The sequence below is a fragment of the Phoca vitulina genome, unplaced genomic scaffold (assembly GCF_004348235.1).
Source record: "Phoca vitulina isolate PV1807 unplaced genomic scaffold, GSC_HSeal_1.0 scaffold6, whole genome shotgun sequence".
NCBI lineage: Eukaryota > Metazoa > Chordata > Mammalia > Carnivora > Phocidae > Phoca > Phoca vitulina.
This window is the reverse complement of record NW_022589709.1, coordinates 13,948,204-13,974,988: the sequence shown is the minus strand read 5'-3', so window position 1 is coordinate 13,974,988 and position 26,785 is coordinate 13,948,204. Positions and strand designations below refer to the sequence as shown.

The following is a 26,785-nucleotide window of genomic DNA, read 5'->3' as shown; positions in this document are numbered from 1 at the left end:
GCAGGTACTTCTGGAGACAAAAATTTGAGGGAGCTTTTAACATTTCACTTTTTACCTTTTCATGCTATTTGAACATTTTACAACAGGCATGGAGTCCTCTGGTAATAAAAAAAATAGTTTAAAAATTTAAGAGAATGACAATATTCTCCCCAAAAGAATAGAACTATTCTATGTGTAGTAAAGTAGAAAGGATGTCCATGATAAATTATTAAGTGATAAACCAAGTTGCAGAACACCATATAAAGCATATAAAGTAATGGTATATAAAGCATATGAAGTGTGATCCCATCTGTGAGGGGAAAAAAGTGCATGTGTATATATTTATGTGCTTGTGTTCATTATGTGACTGTATGGAAGATTTTTGGATATACAAAAATCATTTTCAGTGGTTGCCTTCAGGGAGAGAAATAGAGAAAAAGCAGTTGAAAAGGAAGGAGTTGACTTTGTAAAAAGAAAATGGTTGTGATGAGCCAGACCACCCCCCCACCCCAGGGGAAGGCCAGACCTGGCATGATGATCTCTGGGAAGCCCAGCTTCCTGGCCACCACAGTGGTCCTGTCCACCAGGTGTGGGTAGTCCTTGCGGATCTGAATGATGTCACCCACAAGCATCTTCATGGTCACCCAGAGGCCTGGAAGGGAATGCTTACCATGAAGAGCCAACTTCAAGGTGTGCTCAGTCTTACCCTCCCACCATCTCTCCCTTTGGGCTCTTTCTGGAGGAGACTGCTGGAAGCAGAGAGAAATAATTACAGATGTGACCCAACACAGGAGGAGGAGGAAGGAAGGTGGAAAGCAGAGGGGCTCTGGGGCCAGGCATCCGTGGGTTTGAATCCCACTCCTTACTTCCAGCAGCGTCAGCTTCTGTCAAATTCATCCACCCAGCCTTTGTGAAGTGAGGTGGATACCACCTATCTCATAGCACTGTGGGAAGAATTAAATCCAATAAGGAGGTCTATGAAGGTGTCTGACACATAGGAGATGTGGTTTGGGCACTAGAACATGCCTCCCAGATTCAGGAGATGTGGTTTCCATTTCCATAGATCACATGCTCCCATTTCTCACAGTGGTCTGTCTGGAAGGAAGGCTATGTTTCCCAGGGTTTATGATTTTGATCTGTTTTCCAAAGAATCAAGAGCTCCCAAACCAGAGCCCAGCCTACTCGGCACATTGTGGCACTGTACCTTGCCCTCCACTGTCTCCCTTGGAGGCTGTGACTTTGCCCAGCAGGCTGTGAAGGAAGTCATTCTCAGCTGTCACTCTGGGAAGGAAAAGAAAGCACAAAATGCTTGCATGGTGCTCTCATGGGGTCCCCACCTTGAGGTTCCACGTGCTCCACAAAGTTGCCCAGCCCCTCCATACACCTTAGGTGAAAATCGAGCCTGCCCATGCCAGCTCAGACAACATATATGCCATCAAGAATCAGATTTCTCTTTTTCACAAAGCAACATGGCTCTGACATCTGGAAATATCATTCTTACAAGTAGAGGCCTTTTTTTTTTTTTTTTTTTTAATCTAGAAAACTCTTAGAAAGTAAGGATTCCTAAGCCCTCAAAAGGAACATCTGTTCACCAAGATGGCAAAGACTAGCTGTTCCTGCTCGGTCCTAATCACATAGCTTAACTAGAGTCACTGACTTCATGACCAGTAACAAAACTCCATTCTCTTTGGACATCTTTGGTGTAACAAAGTAAGGACAACATTCTCAAACTGGGGGTCCTGCTTTCTAATAGACTCCTTTTTAGAGCAGGAAAAGGACATTTACCCTCCTCACTACCCTCCTCTAAAATCACGAATATTTCTATCCATGAGAACCAGGTGACAATTCCCTGTTATATGTTCCTGATAAGCTGTTGCTTGACAGAGTTATAGTTCCTGTATTACTTGTAATTAATTAATCAATCTTTTGTTGATTATCTGTTTAATCTCCCATCTAAACATAAGCTCCATGAAGACAGGACCATGTCTATCTTGTTGAGCACTTCATGCCCCGTGCCTGGCACAGTGCCCAACCCTCTGCCAGCTTTCAATCAAACTCTGTTGAATAAGTAACACCTGATAAGTGAATGGGTGAAAAGCTGGTTGGTTTCAAGAGCCTTGGCACTGAGATCATCGTTCTCTTCCTGCCCTCCTCTTGGGAGGCCCCACGAGGCTATCATCAACTCAGAGAATCAGTTCATTTTGCTTTTGAGCAGCCCTCAGTGAGAAAGGGTGTGGTTTAAGAGAAGGGAAAGAAATGGGAAATCTCTCACGGGTGAAAAGGAATGAAGTGCTGCTTTTCTTCATCACTCTCTGCTTTCCCCTTGATGATGTCTGTTATGTCCATAACTAGAAACAAACAAACAAAAAGAAAAAGGAAAGAAAAAAGAGAGAAAAATCTATTAATGACTTATGCCCTCCTGCTCCCAGGATACCATGTCAATGGGATGAAATGATTGTAGGACAAGAGGCTGGGTCAGGAAGTTTAAAAAGACAAGCAAGCCAGCATCAAGCAATACACAGACCGCAAGAGGTTCATAATGTGCAGCACCTGGCAAACACTTCTGGAAAAAGCAGGCTGGGAGGTCAGCAAGCCACAGAAACATCCAAGAGACTGGTTTAGCAGAGGCCAAGAGGAGAGAGTCAGAACAATGGCTACGAAATTAAACAAGTAGGTTTGGATTTGACATATATGTATTGGACGTCCACCATGCCTACAGAACCCAAGCACAGTGACTCCCTATAGGACCTGAGAATCTGAGGACCACATCTCCCTGCCCAGAGTAAGTGCTTAAGGGGATGAGCATGTGGCCTATGCTCATGCTCCTGGGGCTTCTACTAAAACTCATGGGAAAGGGGTGTTTTCTTTCCCCTGGATTACTAAACTGGTAGGATTCAAGCTTGGATTGGCCCACATTTTGCCAACTAACTGGACAGTCAACTTCAGAATAAGCCAGCAAGAGGACATAGTGAAACATAAATTTGAGTTCCTGGATCCAGCTATGCCTGAAGCAATCTATGCCTGAACTTTTCAGTTACACCAGATTGTGGTCACCTGAAACCAAAAGAGAAAGCAGACTACAGCTGGGGACAAAGGCACACTTTGAGGAAAGGTTGAAGGACCCTTACTGTCCTAAAAGGGACATTGTGATGTCAGGAGCATCCCTTATATAGAATCAGCATTTCAGAGCAGGGCACAGATCAATCAGGTCGAAGTCTCTCATTTTGCAGATAATGAAACTAAGGCCCTGGGGAAAGTGCTTGCCCAAGGTCACCTAGTTAGCTAGCTAGCAACAATGCCTGATTAAAAAAAACGAGTTAGCTCTTTATAAGCTAACTTGTCCGCCCTCCCACTTTGCAAGCAGTGCCAGGGGGCTAGTTGGAGAGCCAGCTGGTTTGTGAATACAGATCAGGGTATCTTGAAAGGAAGAACATGAAACAGTGGGTTTTGATACGATATAGAGGAATTATAAATGGTACACGACATAAAACTGGCATATCAAATTGCTGTTTCCACAGGTCTTTAAATGGTCTTTTAAGAAAAAAAGGTACTTTAACTTAAAGTGGGCTAATTAAAAGGAACTATATTAGGTAAATAATAATGCCAGTTATAGTTAACAAAAACCATAAAAGTGGGACAAGAATGATAAAGTCTTGGAAACCCCAAGAGAGAGAACTAAGGCGGAGAAACATGCGGAGGTGAGGTTGCTCGGAAGCAACCTCATTTGGTCACACCGACTCTCCAAACGTCCACTTCCATCTGGAATTTAGATGTGTGGCCAGTGACTCATACTGTGTAACTGCATTTCCTGTCCCGGATATTTTTTTAAAAATGATTTGCTCCTCATAATTAGATCCCACTTGTACTGTTCTTCCTTTTTCACCATGCTGGGGAGCAAAGGCACCAACTGCTCAGACAGCACCATGCTCCCAGTGCTCTGCTGCAGACACGAGGAATCCATTATTCACTGCCTTCATCATAAATCTGGACTTAGTCACCAATTATTTTGATTTAGTCACCAGAAATGTAGGTATTAGGAACTGTCTGGTATAAATTGGGGGGGGGGGGGAAAGGAGGAGAGGGAAAGAAATAATCTTTAAAATTTAGCCATATAAAATATGCACTTCGATAAAAGTTTTTGGTGTGTAGTGTGTCATTACCTGCCACCCCGAAGGGCCGCCTCAGTCCCTGCGTGCACTTCTTTGTATTCGTATCCTTGAGATCCATCTTCCCCACTCGGACTATTTGACAAATCAAGTAAATTTTATCCCTGTTGAGGTCTTTGTTTCCAAGATCCTGTAGGGCAGGAAATGAATAGTTACACATCATGTGTCTAAAGAAGTAGAAAAGGAAGCCCACTAATAGTAAATTGTGGGGGGATGTACTTAGCACATAGTATACACAGCCCAATCATGCAATTAGTCCTGGGAAAGGTAGAAAACAAGACGATCATAGCCATTTCATAGACAAAAAAGGTGAGTTTTAGAAAGGAAACTGAGTGACAGGTCTCTGGTGTTCAATCCCAATTCTTCAATTTCAAACTAATAAGGAGAGAAGGATAGAAGTACAATATCAGCTATACGGGTGGCATGTCCTATATGCCAGCTCATGGATCCAAAATAGCATTTGCCACAAATGACTTCATCCGTCTCATCACTGCTCAGCACCACTGAGGGAGAAAGCAAAAGGAAGAGGGTGCAATCCCAACAGTTACCATTTACTGAACACCTGATGTATGTATATCCCTCAGGAATGGGTTGTTGTGGCACCAAACAATCCCAGCATGTCAGAGCTTATAAGACAACAGAAGTTTACTTCTAGCTCAGGCTACCTGCTCAATGCAGATGGCTGGGAGCCCCACTCATCCACCTACCCTGGGCTCCTAGCTGAACGATGATCCATCTCATCACAACATATGCTTCTACTGTCCCCACAGCAGGAGAAGGGAAGGTGACAAATTACCTACTGGCCCTTAAAGCTTCCACCCAGAAGAGACACATCACTTTGGCTTGCATTTCAACGACCAAAGCAAGGCAGGTGGCCATAGTTAACTTCAAGGGGGACAGCGGAGTGCACTCCAATGTGTGCCTTAAAGAAGACACTGACATGGTGAACTCTGCTAATGTGTCATGCACTGTGCTAAGTTTCTCATAAGCCATTGTCTTGTTTGATCCTTAACAACACTCTGAAGTAGATAGTATTATTGCACCCCCATTTTATACATGGGAACACTGAGACACAAAGAAGACAAGGGGCTTCCCTGGGGTCATGACCTTAGTCCTTGGAGACATTGTCCAGTCATTCTAAGACCAAAGTCTATAAACCTAACGACCGCAACATATCTCTCGCACCATCAGAAAGATACAGAAGAGGGAAAACCACCTGGACCACCTCAGTATCTGACTGTCCTGCTCAAATCTAAAAGCTTCAATGTTCTTGGGACCACCTTCCAGCTGGGCTAAGAAGAAAGAACATCAAAGCATGTTGTTGGCATCAGAGTAGAGAATCCTGGGCCTGGCCTTACTTGAGAATAGTTGCTTTTCCTCAAATGAATCCTCATATAGGCATATGCACTGGGAATAGCCTCTCAGCTCACATAAGAGCCAGGGCCCAGGCAAAGCAGCCAGCCCCACCCTCTCATTGTGGCTGGTGGGGAAAGAAGAGTGCAGGGGCTGCAGAGTTTCTGGAAAAAAAAACATGGCCCCAATGTGGTCCACACCTTTCTGCTTGGGGCCTGTGATGGTTACATTTTATGCATCAACTTGGCTAGGTTATGGTGCTTAGTTGCTTGGCCAAACACTAGTCTAGATGTTGCTATGAAGGTATTTTGTAGGTCAGATTAACATCTATAATCAGTTGACTTTAAGTCAAGGAGATTACCTTCCATAATGTAGATATGCCTCATCCAATCAGTTGAAGGCCTTGAGGCCTTATTCACTGTTGTACCTCCAGCACCCAAACCTGAGGTTTCCCAGTGAAGGAGGAATTCTGCCTCAGGACAGCAGTATAGAAACCCTGCCTGAGTCTCAGGCCTGCTGCCCAGCCATACAGATTTTAAATTTGCCAGCCCCCACAATCATGGGAGCCAAATCCTTAGAATAAATCTATCTATATATCCTATTGGTTCAGGTTCTCTGGAGAACTACTGACTGATACAAGGGCTGTCCCTTTACCAGCTGGGGAAATGGACATCTGCTTCCCTACTCTCCAAAGTCTCCCTGCTGGGCAGGGGGAAAGGGAAGGCAGGGGAGAAGGGGGCTTTCTGACTAAGGAAGCTCAGCCACTCATTTGTATTTTAAACATTTGTATTGTATTTTAAACATTTGTATTTTCTGCCCTGCCCTTTAGGCACTTGAATTTGAGATCTCAATTACTTCGCATGCAGATGGCTGGACAGCCTTTTCTCTGGCCTGCCTCACTCCTTCCTCCCACCCACCCTGAAATCCCCTACAAACTTATCTTTAGAAGCCATGTTCATTATTTCACTTCTCTCCCCACAATGACGTTACCATCTCCTTATTTTCTACCCTATTAGTGCTAATCGTCCCCAGCTGACGTGAAAGGTCCCAGACATAATGTATTTCCAGCTGTCCTAGCCAACCGATTCCCCACTATTCTCTGCATGTAAGTTCTCTATTTTTGTCACAAAGATTCCTCTATTGCTCCACAAACACATGATACTCACTTTAAACTCGCTCTTTCTTCCTAAGCCCCCTGTCCACACCTCTGACTCAGATACTTGCCTCTTATTCCTCTATATATCCAAATCCTTCCCATCCTTAAGAGCTCAAGTCTTGCTTCCTTTATAATGACCTCTGTCCTTAATTCTTTCTCTTATCTCATTAGGAATTGTCATATTTTTTAAAATATCTAGTTGGTATCTTTCAGAGGCATCCTAGAACCACAAAGGCCCTGCCACCTGAAAAGATCCTTCTAGATGTTATGGGCTGAATTACATCCCCTCAGAATTCATATGTTGAAGTCCTAACCCACAGCACCTCAAAATGTATTTGGATATAGGGCCTTTCAAGAGGTGATTAAGGTAAAATGAGGTTATGTGATCTCCTTATAAGCAGAGGAGATTAGGACACAGACACACACAGAGAGAAGACCATGTGAGGACACAGGGAGAAGTGGTCATCTGCAAGCCAAGGAGAGAGGCCTCACAAGAAACCAACCCTGCAATCACCTTGATCTTGGACTTCCAGCCTCCAGAACTGTGAGAAAATAAATTTCTGTTCCTTAAGTTACCCAGACTGTGGCACTTTGTAATGGCAGCCCTGGCAACTAACATACTAAGTAAGCCTACAAGGTTCTTAATTAAGCCCCTTTTCCACCCCTCTTCTCTGAAGAGATTTCATTTGATCAAAGGAAGACACCAGATCTTTAAGAGCTGCCTCATCATCAGAGACTCTTGGCACTAGAGAATCTTAGCATGTTATAAAATACTTGAGCACAAGTTATTCTCTGGAGAGTGTATAAATGTGCCATCCTCACTCAGAACTGTGTTCCAATCTGTGGTGTTTCTCAATCATTTTTACTTTGGCCTTATAAAACTCAGACATATTATAGAAGCTGAGGCAGGACAAGAAAACTTAAAACACATGTCACCTGATTTAGTAATTCGTTAGCACTCCTTTTACTGTTCAGAGTTGTTTCCTGTGTATTAGCAATAACCCCCAAACTGGGCAAATTCTTTGGGAAACTGGTAGTATACTCTGCTTTCCTCTTAACAGAGCCAAGGAAGGTGAATGCTTATAAAGCATTCAGGGGAAGGTCACCATCGGCCCAACCCACGTTCCTCAAAGAGGAATCCAGAAAGAGCTAACATCCAGAGACAAGAGAAATAAGGCCAGAAAGGCACATGCCTGCCAAGTCTCATCTTGTCTCTAACTTAAACATCACCTCAATGCCCAACTGAAAGTAAAGCCCAGTCAAACACCATCATATCACCCTGTTTTAATTATCTGCATTGCATGGATTGCCTTTTAACATTTTCTTGTTTATTTATTCATTTACTTATTTTCTGAATTCCCCCCATCACATCTTGAAAACAAGGGCCTATCAGCTTATTCAATGCTGTGTCCCCCATACCTAACACAGAGCTTACCCATAGTATTCATTGGATAGCTCTTGAATCAATAAAAGAAGCTAGAGCACCATGACCTTCCTTGTCCCAAAATGAAGACTCCCATCATTTCAAGATGGAGAAGTATCATCCCATTGAACCAGTCAACCAAGGTTCTCAAGTTCATTTGCTGTGGGAAGGAGAGGTGGTGGCACAGGCAGAATTCCATGCAGGCAGAATCACGTTCTCATTGATATTGAGAGACACAAATTTACTGATGCCCTTTCCTTCATGTTTACATCATGAATTGGTTCTCTGCAAAATCAACCATTGATTGATTCCCTGTCCTGGTCCCTCTCATGAAATATCTGTCTCCTGGTTTAATCAGGAAGCCCCATGAGACTTTCCTATTTATCAAGAAAATAAATAGGCTCCTCCTTCTAACTAATAATAGATAAACAGGACTGAGACACATTTATATATGCCAGGAAAACTTTGTCTAAGCAATTAGGACTATGATCTTATTCCATGCCTCTGGCCCATTTTTCAGGAAATAACAAACAAAATAAATCAGCTGCACTCCAATCTAATTGTGACATAACATAAGACATTGCATTTAATGGGCTGTAACTGGAAAATTATTGTAGAGCAACGTAAGTTAATCTAGCATGTCGGTCACTCCTGGATCAAACTCATGGGTTTGGCCAATGCCCAAATCCCTCCTTGGCTCCTCCTCTGTAATTTCCCTTGCTAACACAGGCAACAGAGTGAAAAATCTCATAAATGCTCTTTTTCCTCAAAGGAGCTTGCAGAGAACCAATATCTTTAGGTATCTTAAGATCACACTCTTAACGCACCCTCATGGAAATAGGACAAGAGAAAGGTCTTTGCTGGAAATAATAACCTTATCTTTTTCTTTCCACTGTTTGTCTTTTCCAGAACTAAAAAGCCAGGCTCACTTTTGGAAATAAATCGTCCAACTAACAATTGATTTCAACATTTCTACATATGTTTTGCCCAGCGAATACTGGTATATAGAAGAATGATCTCAGGGATCTGTTAAGATCTTTAGTCATCTGTGATTTGATTATGTTCAGAATATCCAATTTACCAATGCAGTCAATGTTCTTAGAAGGTCTTTTCTTTTTTCTGATACATTTTATAGAGGTTTTTAGAAAGTCTGAGCCAAAGAAAGGAACTCAGGTTAACCATGAATTAACTGATAAATCAGAACAGCTGCTATACCCAGTTCATGTAGACATTATTGCTGGAAGGGATCTATGCTTGTTTACACAGCACTCTGCATGTGTTCTTGGTGTGCACATGAGTGAGAGAGAAAGAGGAAGGGAGATAGAGAGGGGAAGATCCATCTTCCTAATTGCTTCCAAAGGGCACACAACACCCCCCCAAACCCTGTCTGCTCTGAATCTCTCCAAAGCGCAGAACACAGATCTGCATGCAGGTCATGCTCCCTCCTAACCAAGTGACTGGTGTCATTCCAAGATCATGCCCTTGTAAGTATGGAAGACAGTAACAAGAACACAGCGCACACCCACCGTGAAGACCACTTTCAGGTTGTTGAGCATCTCGATCTCCTTCGGGAAGCCCTTGCGACCCCATCGCACCAAGTAGTTCTCACTGTGGGAAGAAGAGTGGCAACCCGTTACTACCTGGGGCTCAACAATGCTTTGGTAAAAATACTCACTGAGCCTTTACTCTGTGCTCAACAAGTACTGGCTGCTGGGGACATGGTAGTGTTGGAGACAGACATGGTCCCTCCTTCTAAGAGATCACAGTTCTGTCTAACAGAGACTGGGGGCAAAGAATCACTAATGTGTGCATTCACAGTCTCTTTCCCTTCCCCATCTGCTGAGCAAATTTTGGCCCAGCTACCTAATATTTTTGAAGAGTAGCAGCATTCTCTGTAGAATTAAGAGTGGGAGAGATTGGGGAAAGGATTTTGGTATGTTTTGCTGGACGTTAAGAACGCATTTGCCCTTCTCATCTCATTCCCTTTTCAAGACTAAATAAAGATTTGAATTTTTAAAAAATTACCCATTGGACATGGGGCTGTTTCCTTGAATGGAACATCACACTGTGATGGGCCATAGACGGCCTTAGCCATTATCTGAGATACACTTAAATAACTATCTAAATGCAGTTGTGACAACTATTTATATTCAGTTGTGCTATAAAGACAAAGTTCAGGGTGTTGCAAGAATGTATATCAGAAAAGTCTGGACTAGTCTGAGTGGTCAGGGAAGTCTTTGCCAGGTATATGACATGTAAATAAATCAGTCAGGAAAAGAGAGTGAGAAAGGGAAATGTTTCAGGAAAAGCAAACATACATTCAAAGGCCCTGAGGCAGGCTGGAGCTTGATGCATCTAAAAAAAATATCCGAGGAGAAAGTGATAAGAGAATACTTAGAGAGGCATTGTAGGCCATCCAAGGATTTTGACTTGATCCTAAAAGGAATGGATACTCACTAAAGGATTTTATGAGAGGCAGTCACACAGTTCTGACCTATAATCATTTACCATCTTACATCTTCTAGTAACCATACACCACCTTGTGAGGTTCATACTAGTTAGTCAGTCCAGCCACACTGGGAAAATTGAGAAGTCTAGCGCTTCTTTAACTTAAGAGAAACTTGAGAGTTTGCTGAGTTGAGTCATAACATTTGCCATGCCATATAAGAGCATATATAGTTGGTGTTAAACAAATGTCCATTATCTTGAATTAGGATAAAAATAAAATAAAGCCCAAAAACCAAGTCATCCCAAAAAAAGCGTAACAAGAATTTATCAAAGTTAAGGGGAATTGCCTTAACAATGTCTTGTTACTCTCTCTAGTCACTCCTAGAAGACTAATGAGAGCAGTCTGAGCAAGTTCAAAGGGGAAAGGGAACTGATAACAAAATGAACACAGTTCTGGATTAACCACTGGTTAAAATTCAATCAAGTTGTACTATGGTGAGCGCTGTGAATTGTCTAAGACTGATGAATCACAGACCTGTACCTCTGAAACAAATAATACATTATATGTTAAAAAAAAAGAAGAAGAAGAAGAAGATAGTAGGAAGGAAAAAATGAAGGGGGGGAAATCGGAGGGGGAGACGAACCATGAGAGACGATGGACTCTGAGAAACAAACTGAGGGTTCTAGAGGGGAGGGGGGTGAGGGGATGGGTTAGCCTGGTGATGGGTACTGAAGAGGGCACATATTGAATGGAGCACTGGGTGTTATATGCAAACAATGAACCATGGAATACTACATCAAAAAAATTAATTAATTAATTAATTAATTTTAAAAATCAAGTTAAATGTAGCTTTTCTGGGGCGCCTGGGTGGCTCAGTTGGTTAATCGATCAACTCTTGATTTCAGCTCAGGTCATGATCTCTGGGTCCTGGGATAGAGCCCTGCATGGGGCTCCATGCTTACAGGGAGTCTGCTTGAAAATTCTCTCTCTCCGTCTCCCTCTGCTCCTCCCCCAGCTTGCATGCACACACACTGTCTCTCTAAAATAAAAGAAATAAATCTTTTTTAAAAAAAAAAAAGTTAAATGTAGCTTTTCTTCCTTCTTTTTAAAAATTTCTTTTATTTTTTAAAAAGATTTCATTTATTCATTTGAGAGAGAGAGAGAGCGCATGCATGCTGAAGGAGGGGTAGAGGGGGAGGGAGAGAGAAAAGCAGACTTTGTACTGAGTACAAAACCCGACCTGGGACTTGATCCCCACAATCCCGAGATCATGACCTGAGCTAAAACCAAGAGTTGGACACTTTACTGACCAAGCCACCTAGGTGCCCCTCTTCTTTTTTTTTAATAAGTTCCAAAAAATTTAGTGGAATTTTCAGCAAACTAACTAAGAAACTGCCAAAGCTCTATAAAAAAAAAAAAAAAGATAATTATTTCCCACCGGTTATTTCCAGAATGTCATAGTGAAATACCTGGGTCTTTCCCAGGACCTTTGATCACATGTAGCATGCCCAGGAGAGAACCAGCCTGTTAGGTCTAAACATTAGGCACCAGCAATTTTCTCCTAGGGGCAATGCAATCATAAATAAGAAAAGCAACTTAGAGGGCTGACCTGGTTCTATCCATCCCTGCCCAGGAAGACCTGGATGGTAAATCCAAAGGCCCACCCGGCACCAAGACAGGTGAGACCTACTGCACATGACACTCTCCTCCATGGAAGGGGAGGACCATCCCAACTCCTCTTCGAGCTTTTTTTTGGAAATTAGCCTTGCCACTGGCCATCTATACTGCTTCTTTTTGGTCCTATGGAAATTTACCTTAAATTTCCCAAACCAAATCTCTTCAGGCATCCACTGGAATCAGTCCATGATTCATCCCAACATTGAAAGCTCAGTCTCAGCCAAATGTCCCCAGTCCACATTTGGGCCACATTGAAAATACCCTCACTTGCCTTTGGCAAGGAATGCCTTGCCTTGCCATTGTATGTCAACCCTGGCTAGGCAGGAGTGGACAAGACTGATTTCTTAGGGGAAGAACAGGTATCTAGAGTGGAAAGGGGTGCTTCCAATTTCCCCTGCCCCTCTCTTGTATCATGCCTCTTCTCATCTTTCTCTGTTGTCTACTTCCCCTGCCCCCCCTTTCTTGGTTTTTGCCCCCTTCGTCCCCCCTCCTCCTCATCTCTCAGTTTCCTGAGGGCTTCCCTGTATTTCTGGCCCTCTCAGAGGCATCACTCAGGCATGCCCCATTGAGCATATCATCTGGTGTGGCACATCAGGGAAGAGAGCTGCCATGTCACTGATCCATTGCCTCTTTCCACAGAGCTGGTTCAGGTCATCCATCACTTAGATGGGCCAGTAGGCCAGGCACCCCTGTCAACTCAATCATGAAGCATCATGTTTTCTGAGAGGCAGGACCAGTCCTGTGAGTGCTTTCAGGGTCTTTGTCACAGGTACCTTGGGAATAGCTGGCAGGGAATGGCAAGGGGCCTATGGCACACAGACCATTTCAAGTGTGTTCTAAGGAAGCAGGAACACTCACCTGCAGTGTTCACTGAGGCCCAGCCTGGTGAATTGGGCTGACTTTTAAATATTAGGGATTTAGGTTTGCTATAAAGAATAGCTGTCCACCATGACAGTGCTGAAACCCTGATGAAAACCACTCAGGATATTCGCTATAATTCTTTTCTTGGTGACATACTAAAGTGGGAACTAGGGGCACCTGGGTGGCACAGTCGGTTAAGCATTCAACTCTTGGTTTCAGCTCAGGTCGTGATCTCAGGATCATGAGATCGAGCCCTGCATCAGGTTCCATGCTCAGCGCAGAGTTCGCTTGAGATTCTCTCTCCTTCTCCCTCTGCCCCTCCCACTCGTGCTCTCTCTCTCTCTAAAATAAATAAATCTTTAAAAAAAATAAAGTGGGTATTAGCTTGTCTATCTGGAATCAGATAGATGGACCTGAATAGAAATCTTAGCTCTGCCGTTAATAAATACATATGACTTTGGACCAGTCACTTGACCTTCCTGGACCTCATTTTCTCACCCAAATGACATGGACTAACGAGAATTAAATGAGATTGGGGTGCCTGGGTGGCTCAGTAATTAAGCGTCTGCCTTCGACTCAGGTCATGATCCCAGGGTCCTGGAATCGAGCCCCGCATCGGGCTCCCTGCTCCGCGGGAAGCCTGCTTCTCCCTCTCCCACTCCCCCTGCTTATGTTCCCGCTCTCACTGTGTCTCTCTCTGTCAAATAAATAAAAAATCTTAAAAAAAAGAGAAATGAGATCATGCACAGACCTCAGTTCAGTCTTCTTAGATGGAAAGCCCCTCCATGTTTCACAAATGTCTCCAGGAGAGTCATTATTTTCCAAAGTACTACTATTCACTAGGTGCTGTATGTGATCTCATTTAATCATCATAACAACCAAGCTAGGGAGACACTTTCTCCATAAAGGCAGAGATTATACTCCAGCTGAATTCTACTATGTCAACTGGGACTTCAAATATGGGACCTCAAATATGTGACCATGTGTTGGCCCAAAACCCCACTGGAGGAGACCGGCAGGGTCACCACCTGGGACAATGGTCTGAGCCACAAGCAGAGGCCAGGGGCCCAGTAGTCGGGGCTGGAGGTGTACCAAAGTCTTTTCCCTGGAGATTCTCAAAAAGGTGTTCTCGCTTCCTCAAGCTGAGGCACCCAGAAGTTCCCTTACTTTCTCTTCTCAAGAGCAATCCGTTAAAGTGGTAATAATAATAGCTACTGCCACTTGGAGCTTTGTGTGTCGAGCCCTGTGCTTCATGTGCTTTTTCTCATTAAAGTCTGAGAAAAAAATGACCCTGTGAGGTTGGCACTAACATTTTGCAAATGGGCAACTCAGGCTTAGAAAGATGAGCTACTTGCCCTAGGTTAAGAAAGAGTAAATGGTGCAGCCAGGATATGAACTCAGGCAGATTTCAGAGCCCACATTCTTAGCCTACTATCACCCTGGAGGAAATGAAGCTCTCACCATTTACATCCTTTTTTTAAAAGATTTTATTTATTTATTTGACTGCCAGAGAGAGAGAGAGAGCAAGCACAAGCAGGGGGAGTGGCAGGCAGAAGGAGAAGCAGGCTCCCAGCTGAGCAGGGAGGCCGATGGGGGAATCGATCCCAGGACCCTGGGATTATGACCTGAGCTGAAGGCAGATGCTTAACTGACTGAGCCACCCAGGCATCCCCACCATTTACTTCTTTATTCCCATTTTATTTGTTTATTTTGTTTTGCTTTGTTTTTGTTTTGTTTTTATTTTTTACTTAAATTTTTATTTTAATTTCAGTTAATTAACATACAGTGTTATATTAGTTTCAGGTGTACAATAGAGTGATTCAACACTTCCATAAATCACCCTGTGCTCAAAATGACGAGTGCACTCCTTCATCCCCAACGCCATCACCTATTTCACCCATTCCCCGCCTACCCACCTCCTATTTTAAAAGTAGGTATTTTTAGTCTATCCAACACCACCTGTATGAATATCATTTTTTCTGGTTGTTTTCCAGTATCAAAAACCTATTTATAAAACCCTACTGTGTAACCATAGCACAGTACAGGAAAAATTTGGTGGTAAATAATATTTCTACCTGACTCGCATATCCTGCAAGAAGTTATTTCCACATTTTCAGGCTCAGTTTCTCTTCCAGGTGGGAATTTCTCCACAAGTGATGATGGGAATAAAAAAGATGCTCTGTGCTCTGCTAATTCCAACCTCTCATATACAGAGAAGTCAGGCAATATTGAACACACCTACCTTATGACCATTTGCTTGTTGGGGTCATAGAGAGACATGAAGAGCTCAGCATCTTCTCCAATTCGGCACACAAAGTTCCTCACAAAGACATAGAGGCTGTGGGTGGGGGATGAGGAGATCCGGGAATACATTCCATAATCTGGCTGGTCTTTGGACTAAGAGTTGGAGGGAAGAAAGGAGAGAGGTGGAGAAAATCAGCCCAGTACCACTTAGGATTCAAACTTGAAGATTTCTGCAGTATATCCAGGTCTACCAGCAAAAGTTGCTGTGATCTGAGCCAAGTCACTTTGACTTTCTTGGCCTTGATTTTCTTATTTTGGGAAATACCACTGTTTGGCCCAGGCTTCCTCATAAAGTTAATGTCATAAAAAGCACAAACCATAAAAAGAAAAAAATGCCTAAATGGACTTCATCAAAACTAAAAACTTCTGCTTTTTTAAGAATGCATTTAAGAGGGAGGAGCAAGATGGCAGAGGAGTAGGAGACCTAATTTTGTCTGGTCCCAGGAATTCAGCTAGATAGGGATCAAACCATTCTGAACACCTACGAACTCAACAGGAGATCGAAGAAAAGAATAGCAGCAACTCTCTGAACAGAAAAGCAACCACTTTCTGGAAGGTAGGACGTGTGGAGAAGTGAATCCGAGGTGATATTCAGGAAGATAGAAGGCGGGGGAGGGGGCCTCCATCCACCGCTTCTGGCAAGTGATAGAGCTGCAGGGCACAAAATCGGAACTTCTAGAAGTCAGCTCCACTGAGTGACGTCGTTCCAGTGGCTAAGCGGGGGGTGTAACCCTTGAAAGACAGTGTGGTCTCAGGACCCTTGGGGTCACAGAAAGACCAGGGGTGCCTGAGTGCAGCAGAGCTCCCAGGTATCGGAGTGGGGAAGCCGGCTGCAGAGACAGAGCCGAGGCACGGGCTCTCAGCTCGGGGTTGCCATAAACCATGATCTGCGGCACAGTTGGGCCACTGATCTTCCAGCAGGGACCCAACAAGCGGCAGATCAGGGGAGACTCCCCTTCCTCCCACAGGAGGAGTGGCGCGGGAGCGCACCACAGGGATCTACTGGGTTTGGAGACTCCACACGGGGTCGGGTGCCAGAGATAGAAATGCTCAGTCACAGGCCGGGTGAGCACAGAATGCGGCCAGAGACCGGGGAGACGGGAGTGATTGACTGCTTTTCTCTGGAGGCTCACTGAGGAGCAGGGCCCCAAGTTCTCGGCTCCTCCAGGGCGGAGATTGGGAGGCTGCCATTTTCACTCTCGTCCTCCAAAGCTGTAGGGAAAGCTTGCAGGGAACAAAAGCTACAGAGAGCAAACCCCAGCAGATTACTTAGCCCAGACCCGGCAAGGGCAGGGCAATTCCACCTCCAGCAAAGACATTTGGGAACCACAGCAACAGGCCCCTCCCCCAGAAGATCAGCAAGAACAGCCAGCCAAGACCAAGGTTACCGATCAATGAGAATGGCAAAACTCCAGCGCTAGGGGAATACTGCACATAGAATTCATGGCTTTTTTCCCATGATTCTTTAGTCTTTCAAAGTTAATTTTTTTAATTTTCTTTTTTTTCTTTTTCTTTTTTTTCTTTGAATTTTTCTATTTCCCTTTTACAACCAACATCTTATCAATCCCTTTTTAAAACAATCTTTTTTAGGGGTGCCTGGGTGCCTCAGCCGTTAAGCGTCTGCCTTCGGCTCAGGTCATGATCCCAGGGTCCTGGGATCGAGCCCCACATCTGGCTCCCTGCTCAGCAGGAAGCCTGCTTCTCCCTCTCCCACTCCCCTGCTTGTGTTTCTTCTCTCGCTTTGTCTCTCTCTGTCAAATAAATAAATAAAATCTTAAAATAAATAAACAAATAAATCATTTTTATTTTTCATTTTTAGAGTCATATTCTATCCCTTCATAGTTGTTAACCTTATTTTTGGTATATATATATATATATATATATGTTGTTCTCTCTTTAAAATTTTAGGTTACAGTTTCTCCTAACAGACCAAAATATACCCTAAATCTCTAGTGTATGGTTTTGTTCTAGTCTCCTGCCTGATCACATTCTCTCCCTTTTTTTTAAATCCTCTTCTTTCTTTTTTCAAACAACTTCTTATCTTATCAATTCCTTTTATAAACTCTTTTTCAATTTTCATCTTTACAGTCATATTCCATCCCTTCATCGTATTAACCCTTGTTTTTGTACATATATAAGTTTTTCTTTCTTTAAAATTTTGGGAGGCACTTTCTTCTAACAGACCAAAATATGCCCAAAATCTAGTGTGTGGCACTGATCTATGCACCAGCCTGATCATATTTGATCATATTCTTTTTTTTAAATATTTTTCTTTTTCTTTTCTTTTTTTCTTTTTTCTTTCTTTCCCTTTCTTTTCCCCTGGTTTCAGGTCTCTTCTGATTTGTTTAGTGTATATTTTTCTGGGGTTGTTGTTACCTGTTAGCATTTTGTTCTCTCATTCATCTATTCTCCTCTGGACAAAATGACAAGATGGAAGAAATCACCTCAAAAAAAAAAGAACAAGAGGCAGTACCGACTGCCAGGGACCAATCAACATGGACATTAGTAAGATGTCGGAACTAGAGTTCAGAATGACGATTTTAAAGATACTAGCTGGGCTTGACAAAGGCATGGAAGATATTAGAGAAACCCTTTCTGGAGAAATGAAAGAACTAAAATCTAACCAAGTCGAAATCAAAAAGGATATTAACGAGGTGCAATCAAAAATACAGGCTCTAACTGCTAGGATAAATGAGGCAGAAGAGTGAATTAGTGATATAGAAGACCAAATGATGGATAATAAAGAAGCTGAGAAAAAGAGAGATAAACAACTACTGAATCACAAGGGCAGAATTTGAGAGATAAGTGATACCATAAGATGAAATAATATTAGAATAGTTGGGATCCCAAAAGAAGAAGAAAGAGAGAGAGGGGCAGAATGTATATTGGAGCAAATTATAGCACAGAACTTCCCTAATTTGGGGAAGGAAACAGGCATCAAAATCCAGGAGGCACAGAGAACCCCCCTCAAAATCAATACAAATAGGTCAACACCCCAATACCTAATAGTAAAACTTACGAGTCTCAGAGACAAAGAGAAAAATCTGAAAGCAGCTCGAGACAAGAGATCTGTAACCTACAATGGTAGAAACATTAGATTGGCAACAGAACTATCCACAGAGACCTGGCAGGCCAGAAAAGACTGGCATGATATATTCAGAGCACTAAATGAGAAAAATATGCAGCCAAGAATACTATATCCAGCTAGGCTGTCATTGAAAATAGAAGGAGAGATAAAAAGCTTCCAGGACAAACAAAAGCTAAAGGAATTTGCAAACATGAAACCAGCCCTACAAGAAATATTGAAAGGGGTCCTCTAAGCAAAGAGAGAGCCTAATGGTAACATAGACCAGAAAGGAACACAGACAATACACAGTAACAGTAACCTTAGAGGCAATACAATGGCACAAAATTCCTATCTTTCAATAGTTACCCTGAATGTAAATGGGTCAAATGCCCCAATCAAAAGACACAGGCTATCAGATTCGATAAAAAAACAAGACCCATCGATATGCTGTCTGCAAGAGACTCATTTTAGACCCAAAGACACCCCCAGATTGAAAGTGAGGGGGTGGAAAAACATTTACCATGCTAATAGACAACAAAAGAAAGCTGGGGTGGCAATCCTTATATCAGACAAATTAGATTTTAAACCAAAGACTAGAATAAGAGATGAGGAAGGACACTATACCCTACTTAAAGGGTCTATCCAACAAGAAGATCTAACACTTGTAAATATCTATGCCCCTAACATGGGAGCAGCTAATTATATAAGCCAATTAATAACAAAAGCAAGGAAACACATCGACAACAATACAATAATAGTGGGGGACTTTAACACCTCCCTCACTGAAATGGACAGATCATCCAAGCAAAAGATCAACAAGGACATAAAGACTTTAAATGAGACACTGAACCAAATGGACTTCACGGATATATTCAGAACATTCCATCCCAAAGCAATAGAATACACATTCTTCTCTAGTGCCCATGGAACATTCTCCAGAATAGATCACATCCTAGGTCACAAGTCAGGTCTCAACCGGTACCAAAAGACTGGGATCATTCCTGCATATTTTCAGACCACAATGCTTTGAAACTAGAACTCAATCACAAGAGTAAAGTCAGAAAGAACTCAAATACATGGAGGCTAAAGAGCATCCTACTAAAGAATGAATGGGTCAACCAGGAAATTAAAGAAGACTTAAAAATATTCATGGAAACCAATGAAAATGAAAACACAACTGTTCAAAATCTTTGGGATGCAGCAAAGGTGATCCTAAGAGGAAAGTATATAGCAATACAAGCCTTTCTCAAGAAACAAGAAAGGTCTCAAATACATAACCTAAGCCTACACCTAAAGGAGCTGGAGAAAGAACAGCAAATAAAGCCTAAACCCAGCAGGAGAAGAGAAATAATAAAGATCAGAGCAGAAATCAGTGAAATAGAAACCAAAAGAACAGTAGAACAGATCAACGAAACTAGGAGCTGGTTCTTTGAAAGAATTAATAAGATGGATAAACCCTGGCTAGACTTCTCAAAAAGAAAAGAGAAAGGACCCAAAGAAATAAAATCATGAATGAAAGAGGAGAGATCACAACCAACACCAAAGAAATACAAACAATTGTAAGAACATATTAGGAGCAACTCTATGCCAGCAAATTAGATAATCTGGAAGAAATGGATGCATTCCTAGAGATGTATAAACTACCAAAACTGAATCAGGAAGAGAAAACCTGAACAGACCTATAACCACTAAGGAAATTGAAGCAGTCATCAAAAATCTCCCAAGAAACAAGAGCCCAGGGCCAGATGGCTTCCCAGGGGAATTCTACCAAACATTTCAAGAAGAATTAATACCTATTCTTCTGAAACTGTTCCAAAAAATAGAAATGGAAGGAAAACTTCCAAACTCGTTTTATGAGGCCACCATTACCTTGATCCCCAAACCAGACAAAGACCCCATCAAAAAGGAGAATTACAGACCAATATCCTTGATGAACATGGATGCAAAAATTCTCACCAAAATACTAGCCAATAGGATCCAACAGTACATTAAAACGATTATTCACCACGACCAAGTGGGATTTATCCCTGGGCTGCAAGGTTGGTTCAACATCCGCAAATCAATCAATGTGATACAATACATTAATAAAAGAAAGAACAAGAACCATACGATCTTCTCAATAGATGCAGAAAAGCATTTGACAAAGTACAGCATCCTTTCTTGATCAAAACTCTTCAGAGTATAGGGATAGAGGGTACATACCTCAATATCATAAAAGCCATCTATGAAAAACCAACAGCGAATATCATTGTCAATGCGGAAAAACTGAGAGCTTTCCCCCTAAGGTCGGGAACATGGCAGGGATGTCCACTATCACCACTGCTATTCAACATAGTACTAGAAGCCCTAGCCACAGCAATCAGAAAACAAAAAGAAATAAAAGGCATCCGAATCAGCAAAGAAGAAGTCAAACTCTCACTCTTTGCAGATGATATGATACTTTATGTGGAAAACCCAAAAGACTCCACCCCAAAACGGCTAGAACTCATACAGGAATTGAGTAAAGTGGCAGGATACAAAATCAATGCAAGAAATCAGTGGCATTCCCATACACCAACAACAAGACAGAAGAAAGAGAAATTAAGGAGTTGATCCCATTTACAACTGCACCCAAAACCATAAGATACCTAGGAATAAATCTAATCAAAGAGGCAAAGAATCTGTACTCAGAAAACTATAAAATACTCATGAAAATAATTGAGGAAGACACAAAGAAATGGAAAAATGTTCCATGCTCACGGACTGGAAGAACAAATATTATGAAGATGTCAATGCTACCTAGAGCAATCTACACATTCAATGCAATCCCTATCAAAATACCAACCACTTTTTTCAAAGAAATGGAACAAATAATCCTAAAATTTGTATGGAACCAGAAAAGACCCCGAATAGCCAGAGGAATGTTGAAAAAGAAAAGTAAAGCTGGTGGCATCACAATTCCAGACTTCAAGCTCTATTACAAAGCTGTCATCATCAAGACAGTATGGTACTGGCACAAAAACAGACACACAGATCAATGGAACAGAATAGAGAGCCGAGAAATGGACCCTCAACTCTATGGTCAACTAATCTTTGACAAAGCAGGAAAGAATGTCCAATGGAAAAAGGACAGTCTCTTCAACAAATGGTGTTGGGAAAATTGGACAGCCACATGCAGAAGAATGAAACTGGACCATTTCCTTACACCACACACAAAAATAGACTCAAAATGGTTGAAAGACCTAAATGTGAGACAGAAGTCCATCAAAATCCTAAAGGAGAACGCAGGCAGCATCCTCTTCGACCTCAGCCACAGCAACTTCTTCCTAGAAACATTGCCACAGGCAAGGAAAGCAAGGGCAAAAATGAACTATTGGGACTTCATCAAGATAAAAAGCTTTTGCACAGCAAAACAAACAGTCAACAAAACCAAAAGACAACCGACAGAATGGGAGAAGATATTTGCAAATGACATATCAGATAAAGGGCTAGTATCCAAAATCTATAAAGAACTTATCAAACCCAACACCCAAAGAACAAATGATCCAATCAAGAAATGGGCAGAAGACATGAACAGACATTTTTCCAAAGAAGACCTCCAAATGGCCAACAGACACATGAAAAAGTGCTCAACATCGTTCAGCATCAGGGAAATCCAAATCAAAACCTCAATGAGATACCACTGCACACCAGTCAGAATGGCTAAAATTATAAGTCAGGAAACGACAGATGTTGGCGGGGATGCGGAGAAAGGGGAACCCTCCTATACTGTTGGTGGGAATGCAGGCTGGTGTAGCCACTCTGGAAAACAGTATGGAGGTTCCTCAAAAAGTTGAAAATAGAGCTACCGTATGACCCGGCAATTGCACTACTGGGTATTTACTCCAAAGATACAAATGTAGTGATCCAAAGGGTTATGGGCACCCCGATGTTTATAGCAGCAATGTCCAAAATAGCCAAACTATGGAAAGAGCCAACCTGTCCATCAAAATTGAATGGATAAAGAAGAAGTGGTATGTATATGCAATGGAATATTATGCAGCCATCAAAAGGAATGAAATCTTGCCATTTGCAATGACGTAGATGGAACTGGAGAGTATTATGCTAAGTGAAATAAGTCAATCAGAGAAAGACATATGTCATATGATCTCAGTGATATGAGGAATTCTTAATCTCGGGAAACAAACTGAGGGTTGCTGGAGTGGTGGGGGGTGGGAGGGATGGGATGGCTGGGTGATAGACATTGGAGAGCGTATGTGCTATGGTGAGCACTGTGAAGTGTGCAAGACTGTTGAATCACAGATCTGTACCTCTGAAACAAATAATACATTATATGTTAAAAAAAAAAAAAAAGAAGAAGATAGTAGGAAGGGAAAAATGAAGGGGGGGAAACCAGAGGGGGGGACGAATCATGAGAGTCTATGGGCTCTGAGAAACAAACTGAGGGTTCTAGAGGGGAGGGCGGTGGGGGGATGGGTTAGCCTGGTGATGGGTATTAAAGAGGGCACGTACAGAATGGAGCACTGGGTATTATATGCAAACAATGACTCATGGAACACTACATCAAAAACTAATGATGTAATATATGGTGATTAACATAACATAATAAAATAAAATAAATAAAATAAAAAAATGCATTTAAGAAAATGAAAAGGCTAGGCACAGACTGGGAAAATATACTCACAAAGCATATATCTGATAAAGAATCTGTATTCAGAATATACAAATATACAATTGTATTTAGAACATACAAAGAGTTTCTACAACTCAATGATAAAAAAATCAACCCAATTAAAATGGGTAAAATATTTGAACAGACTCTTCACAAAAAAAAGGATACAAATGGCCATGGCCAGTAAGCACATGAAGAGATAGATGCTCACATCACTAGTCATTCAGAGAAATGCAAATTAAAACCACAATAAGATACCACCACACAACCACCAGAATGGCTAAAGTTAAGAGACAGGCAAGACCAAGTGTTGAAAGAATGCAGAGCTACTGGAACTCTCACATACTACTGATGGGAATGCAAAATTGTACAGCCCTTTTGGAAATAGTATGGCAGTCTTTTAAAATGTTGAACATACACGAATCATAGGATCCAGCAACCCTACTGTCAGGTATTACTTAAAAAGAATGAAAATATATGTCTGCACATATGTTTGCAAATGTTCTTAGCAGTACTAATTATATAGGCCCCAGGTGGAAACAACCCACATGTCCAACAATGGACAACTAGTTGATGGTACAGCAACTCAACAATAAAAAAAAAAAAGTAATATATACAACGTGAACCTCAAAAACACCATGCTGAGTAAAATAGGTCAAACACAAAAACCATATGATTTCATTTATATGAAACTCTAGAAGAGGCAAAAGTGTAATCACAGAAAACAAATTAGGGATTGCCTGGGCCTGGAGATTGGGAAAGGGGATCAACGACAAGGGGACTCAAAAAAACTTTCAGGGTGACACAACTGTTGATATCGTGATTATGGTGGAGTTGACTCAACACTATACCTTAATAAGATTCAGTAGACTGTAGTTCATAAAGAATTAATTTTGTGTGAAATTATCTTAATAAAACTAAAAACAAAGTTGTTTTCAAATAATACACAGTGGCTAAAATGATTTTTTTAATCGTAAGTCAGATTATGTTAAATTTGAAAAAAAAAAGTTTCCTTGAACTCTTTTGTTGGCTTTCCACCATACTTGGGATAACATCTTAACTCTTTTCCGTGACACCTCTGGCCCTGCGAGAGCTGGCTTTTGCTCCCTACCTCTCCAAATCATTGCTTACACTTTCCTACTGCTCATCATGTCCCATCCACACTGGTCTTTCTACTCCTTGAACATTCAGAACACAGTCCTACCTCAGGGCCTTTTCACTTACTGTTCCCTCTGCCTACAACACTTTGTCCCTAGGTCTTCCCAGGCCTGGTGACTTCATATTATTCAAGTGTCAACTCAGATGTCTCTTCTGAGAGAGGCCTTTCTTGATGGTACCTTTTAAAATAGCTCCTGATTCACATAACCCTAGCTTATTGCCTTTTAGAGACTTCACACCATCTGGAATTAATTTGTCCATTTATTTATTTACTTCTTATTGCCTTTCTTCTTTTCCCCTCTCTGGAATATAAAATCTCCATGAGAACAGGAAACTTGCCTTACATTAAACTACCTGTGGGATAGATGCAGAATGAATTACAGACCCGAGTACAAAAACACAATAAAATGCATGTGGTTACTGATCATCTCAGGTCATAGGACAGATATCTCCTTGAATAATAGAGTCCGGTTAATTAGCCTATTATTTGAAGTTTATGATGTATATGAAGTATATGACTGCTATATGACTGCCAAAGCCTATTTTACAAAGCTCACCATTTCTTCCTTGATGCGCTCTGTGATTTTATCAGTCGCTTCCTCGTGTGCATGGAACAAGCTGATGACGCTGGTATTATCAGGGTCTAAGATATTTCCATCGTCATCTCTGACAATCAGATCAAGCTCAAGAATTCTGAAAAGCAAAAACAGAGGGTGAGGATAAATCAGGGGAGGCTTAAGCCTTTAAGATGTTGGTGAGAAGTTTATACCAGAAAGTTCTCCTGGTCTCTGAGAATTGCAGATTTCCATGGAACAGCTCTACACCAACAGCCTTGCACACAGCTGTGAGGCATACTGGTATAGTTCAGCCTCTTTGGGTGGTACTGTGGCAGTGTATATTAAGTTTGCTTAAAATGTATATCTCCTGCGATACTGAATCTAAAGAAACATCCACATTTGAGCGAGAACTTGTATTACAGCATTGCTTGCATCAGCAAAATGTTGAACAAAACCACAATGTCTGTCAAAGGGAGAATAGCTAAGTAAACTGTGACCTGTAATGGAATTCCATGTAGCAGTGCTTAACAAATATGATATAGCTTTAATATGTTTAATGATATATCTCAGTGAAAAAAATAAAGTATGGAAAGATGCATACACTAGGTTAATATAAACAAATAAACCGAGCCAGATATATTGTCAGGATGCATGTACATGAATGAAAAGAAAAAAGAGAAGGGTTTGGACAAAAAGTGCCAAACCACCAATACTACCAACAGGGGTACCTGTGAGGAGGGGTAGGACTCTGGGACCAAAAGGGGCGGAGGGGTCAAAGGAGACATGTGCCTTATCTTAAGTTGTTTTACAATGTGATATGATATAATATAATATAATATAATATAATATAATATAATATAATAAAACATAATATAACATATAGCAGAGAAGGTATTCATATGTTATCTATTCAACATTTTGAACACAGTTGCTGGGGAAAAAAATCTCAGATATATTGCTTGTTATCCACAGCTTGCTCTTTAGCTCTGACTTCCAGGCCACAAGCTTTCCCCTGCTTGGTATTGATTTGTTTCAACTGCATCTGTCATTCTGATTGACATCAATGATACTTAATAACAGCAAACATACAGCACTTGCGGTAAGCTCACATACGTTAAATGTTTTATGTATATTAATGCATTTTACGTACTATTAATACCCCCATTTTACAAATGAGGAAAGACCAAAGATATGGGGGCTAATTAATTTGCTCAAGGTCACATAGCTAGTTAAAAAGTAATGTGGCATCCTGGTCTGTACTCTTAACCTCTACAGTATACTTTCTAGATGGGAGGCACTTAGGAGCAGTACTGGATTAGGGGACCAAGGGTAGGTTTGCAGAGGCCTGGATTTGAAGCTGCTTTTGCACTTGATGTTGAGACGGAGGACCTCGCTGTCCATACAAAGAAGGTAGGGGGAAGTGGGCTGATGAAGACCCTGAGAAGGCCAACAGTGGTCCTACTAGGCACCATTATTGAGTACCAGATTCTGGAAGGCAGCAAAGACAAATAAAGGAGACTGTTTCCATCTCTTATTTGAGAACCAGATTGAGAAGCGCATCTCTCATCTCATCCAAATGCAAACAGAAGGGAGCCAAGGTTCACCTGTTTGTCCACATTGATTAGGAAATTAACTTCCAACTAGATATGACTCATAATGTTGCACAGCCATGCTGCCGAACGGACGATGCTAAGGGGGAATAAATGCTTTCAACTAATTCTGAGCAGAGACTCGCGTGACCTCAGAAAAGATGGAGCATAGCCAATACATAATTTAATGCCAAGATCTCTCTAGCTCTTTTTCTTCAAAATTTATCAAAGTGGATTCAGTTCTAAAATGTATGAATAAAACCTTCTTTAGGGTCCAGCTATCTTGGGATTTGGAGGAGTCATTTGAGGATTTCTCACTCCTTGGAGACCAAGGAGCTTGCCCATTATTGGTCTCACGTGGAATTTCAGAAGCTTTAGTAGTTACAGCCCAGGAC

At 41.7% G+C, this 26,785-nt stretch overlaps 1 protein-coding gene across 2 annotated transcripts in view; it reads right to left on the bottom strand.

Annotated features, from left to right (window-relative positions):
* The window catches only part of DOCK2 (dedicator of cytokinesis 2), a 475,105-nt gene that overhangs the window by 344,551 nt on the left and 103,769 nt on the right, over nucleotides 1–26,785 (bottom strand). For both annotated transcript variants that reach the window (XM_032403689.1, XM_032403690.1), the window contains 7 exons: nucleotides 24,802–24,937; nucleotides 15,307–15,461; nucleotides 9,604–9,685; nucleotides 4,140–4,275; nucleotides 2,252–2,327; nucleotides 1,184–1,260; nucleotides 506–631 (listed from right to left, as the gene is read on the bottom strand). In XM_032403689.1, the coding sequence (XP_032259580.1) occupies nucleotides 506–631; nucleotides 1,184–1,260; nucleotides 2,252–2,327; nucleotides 4,140–4,275; nucleotides 9,604–9,685; nucleotides 15,307–15,461; nucleotides 24,802–24,937 (788 nt within the window). The remainder of the gene's footprint in view (nucleotides 1–505; nucleotides 632–1,183; nucleotides 1,261–2,251; nucleotides 2,328–4,139; nucleotides 4,276–9,603; nucleotides 9,686–15,306; nucleotides 15,462–24,801; nucleotides 24,938–26,785) is intronic.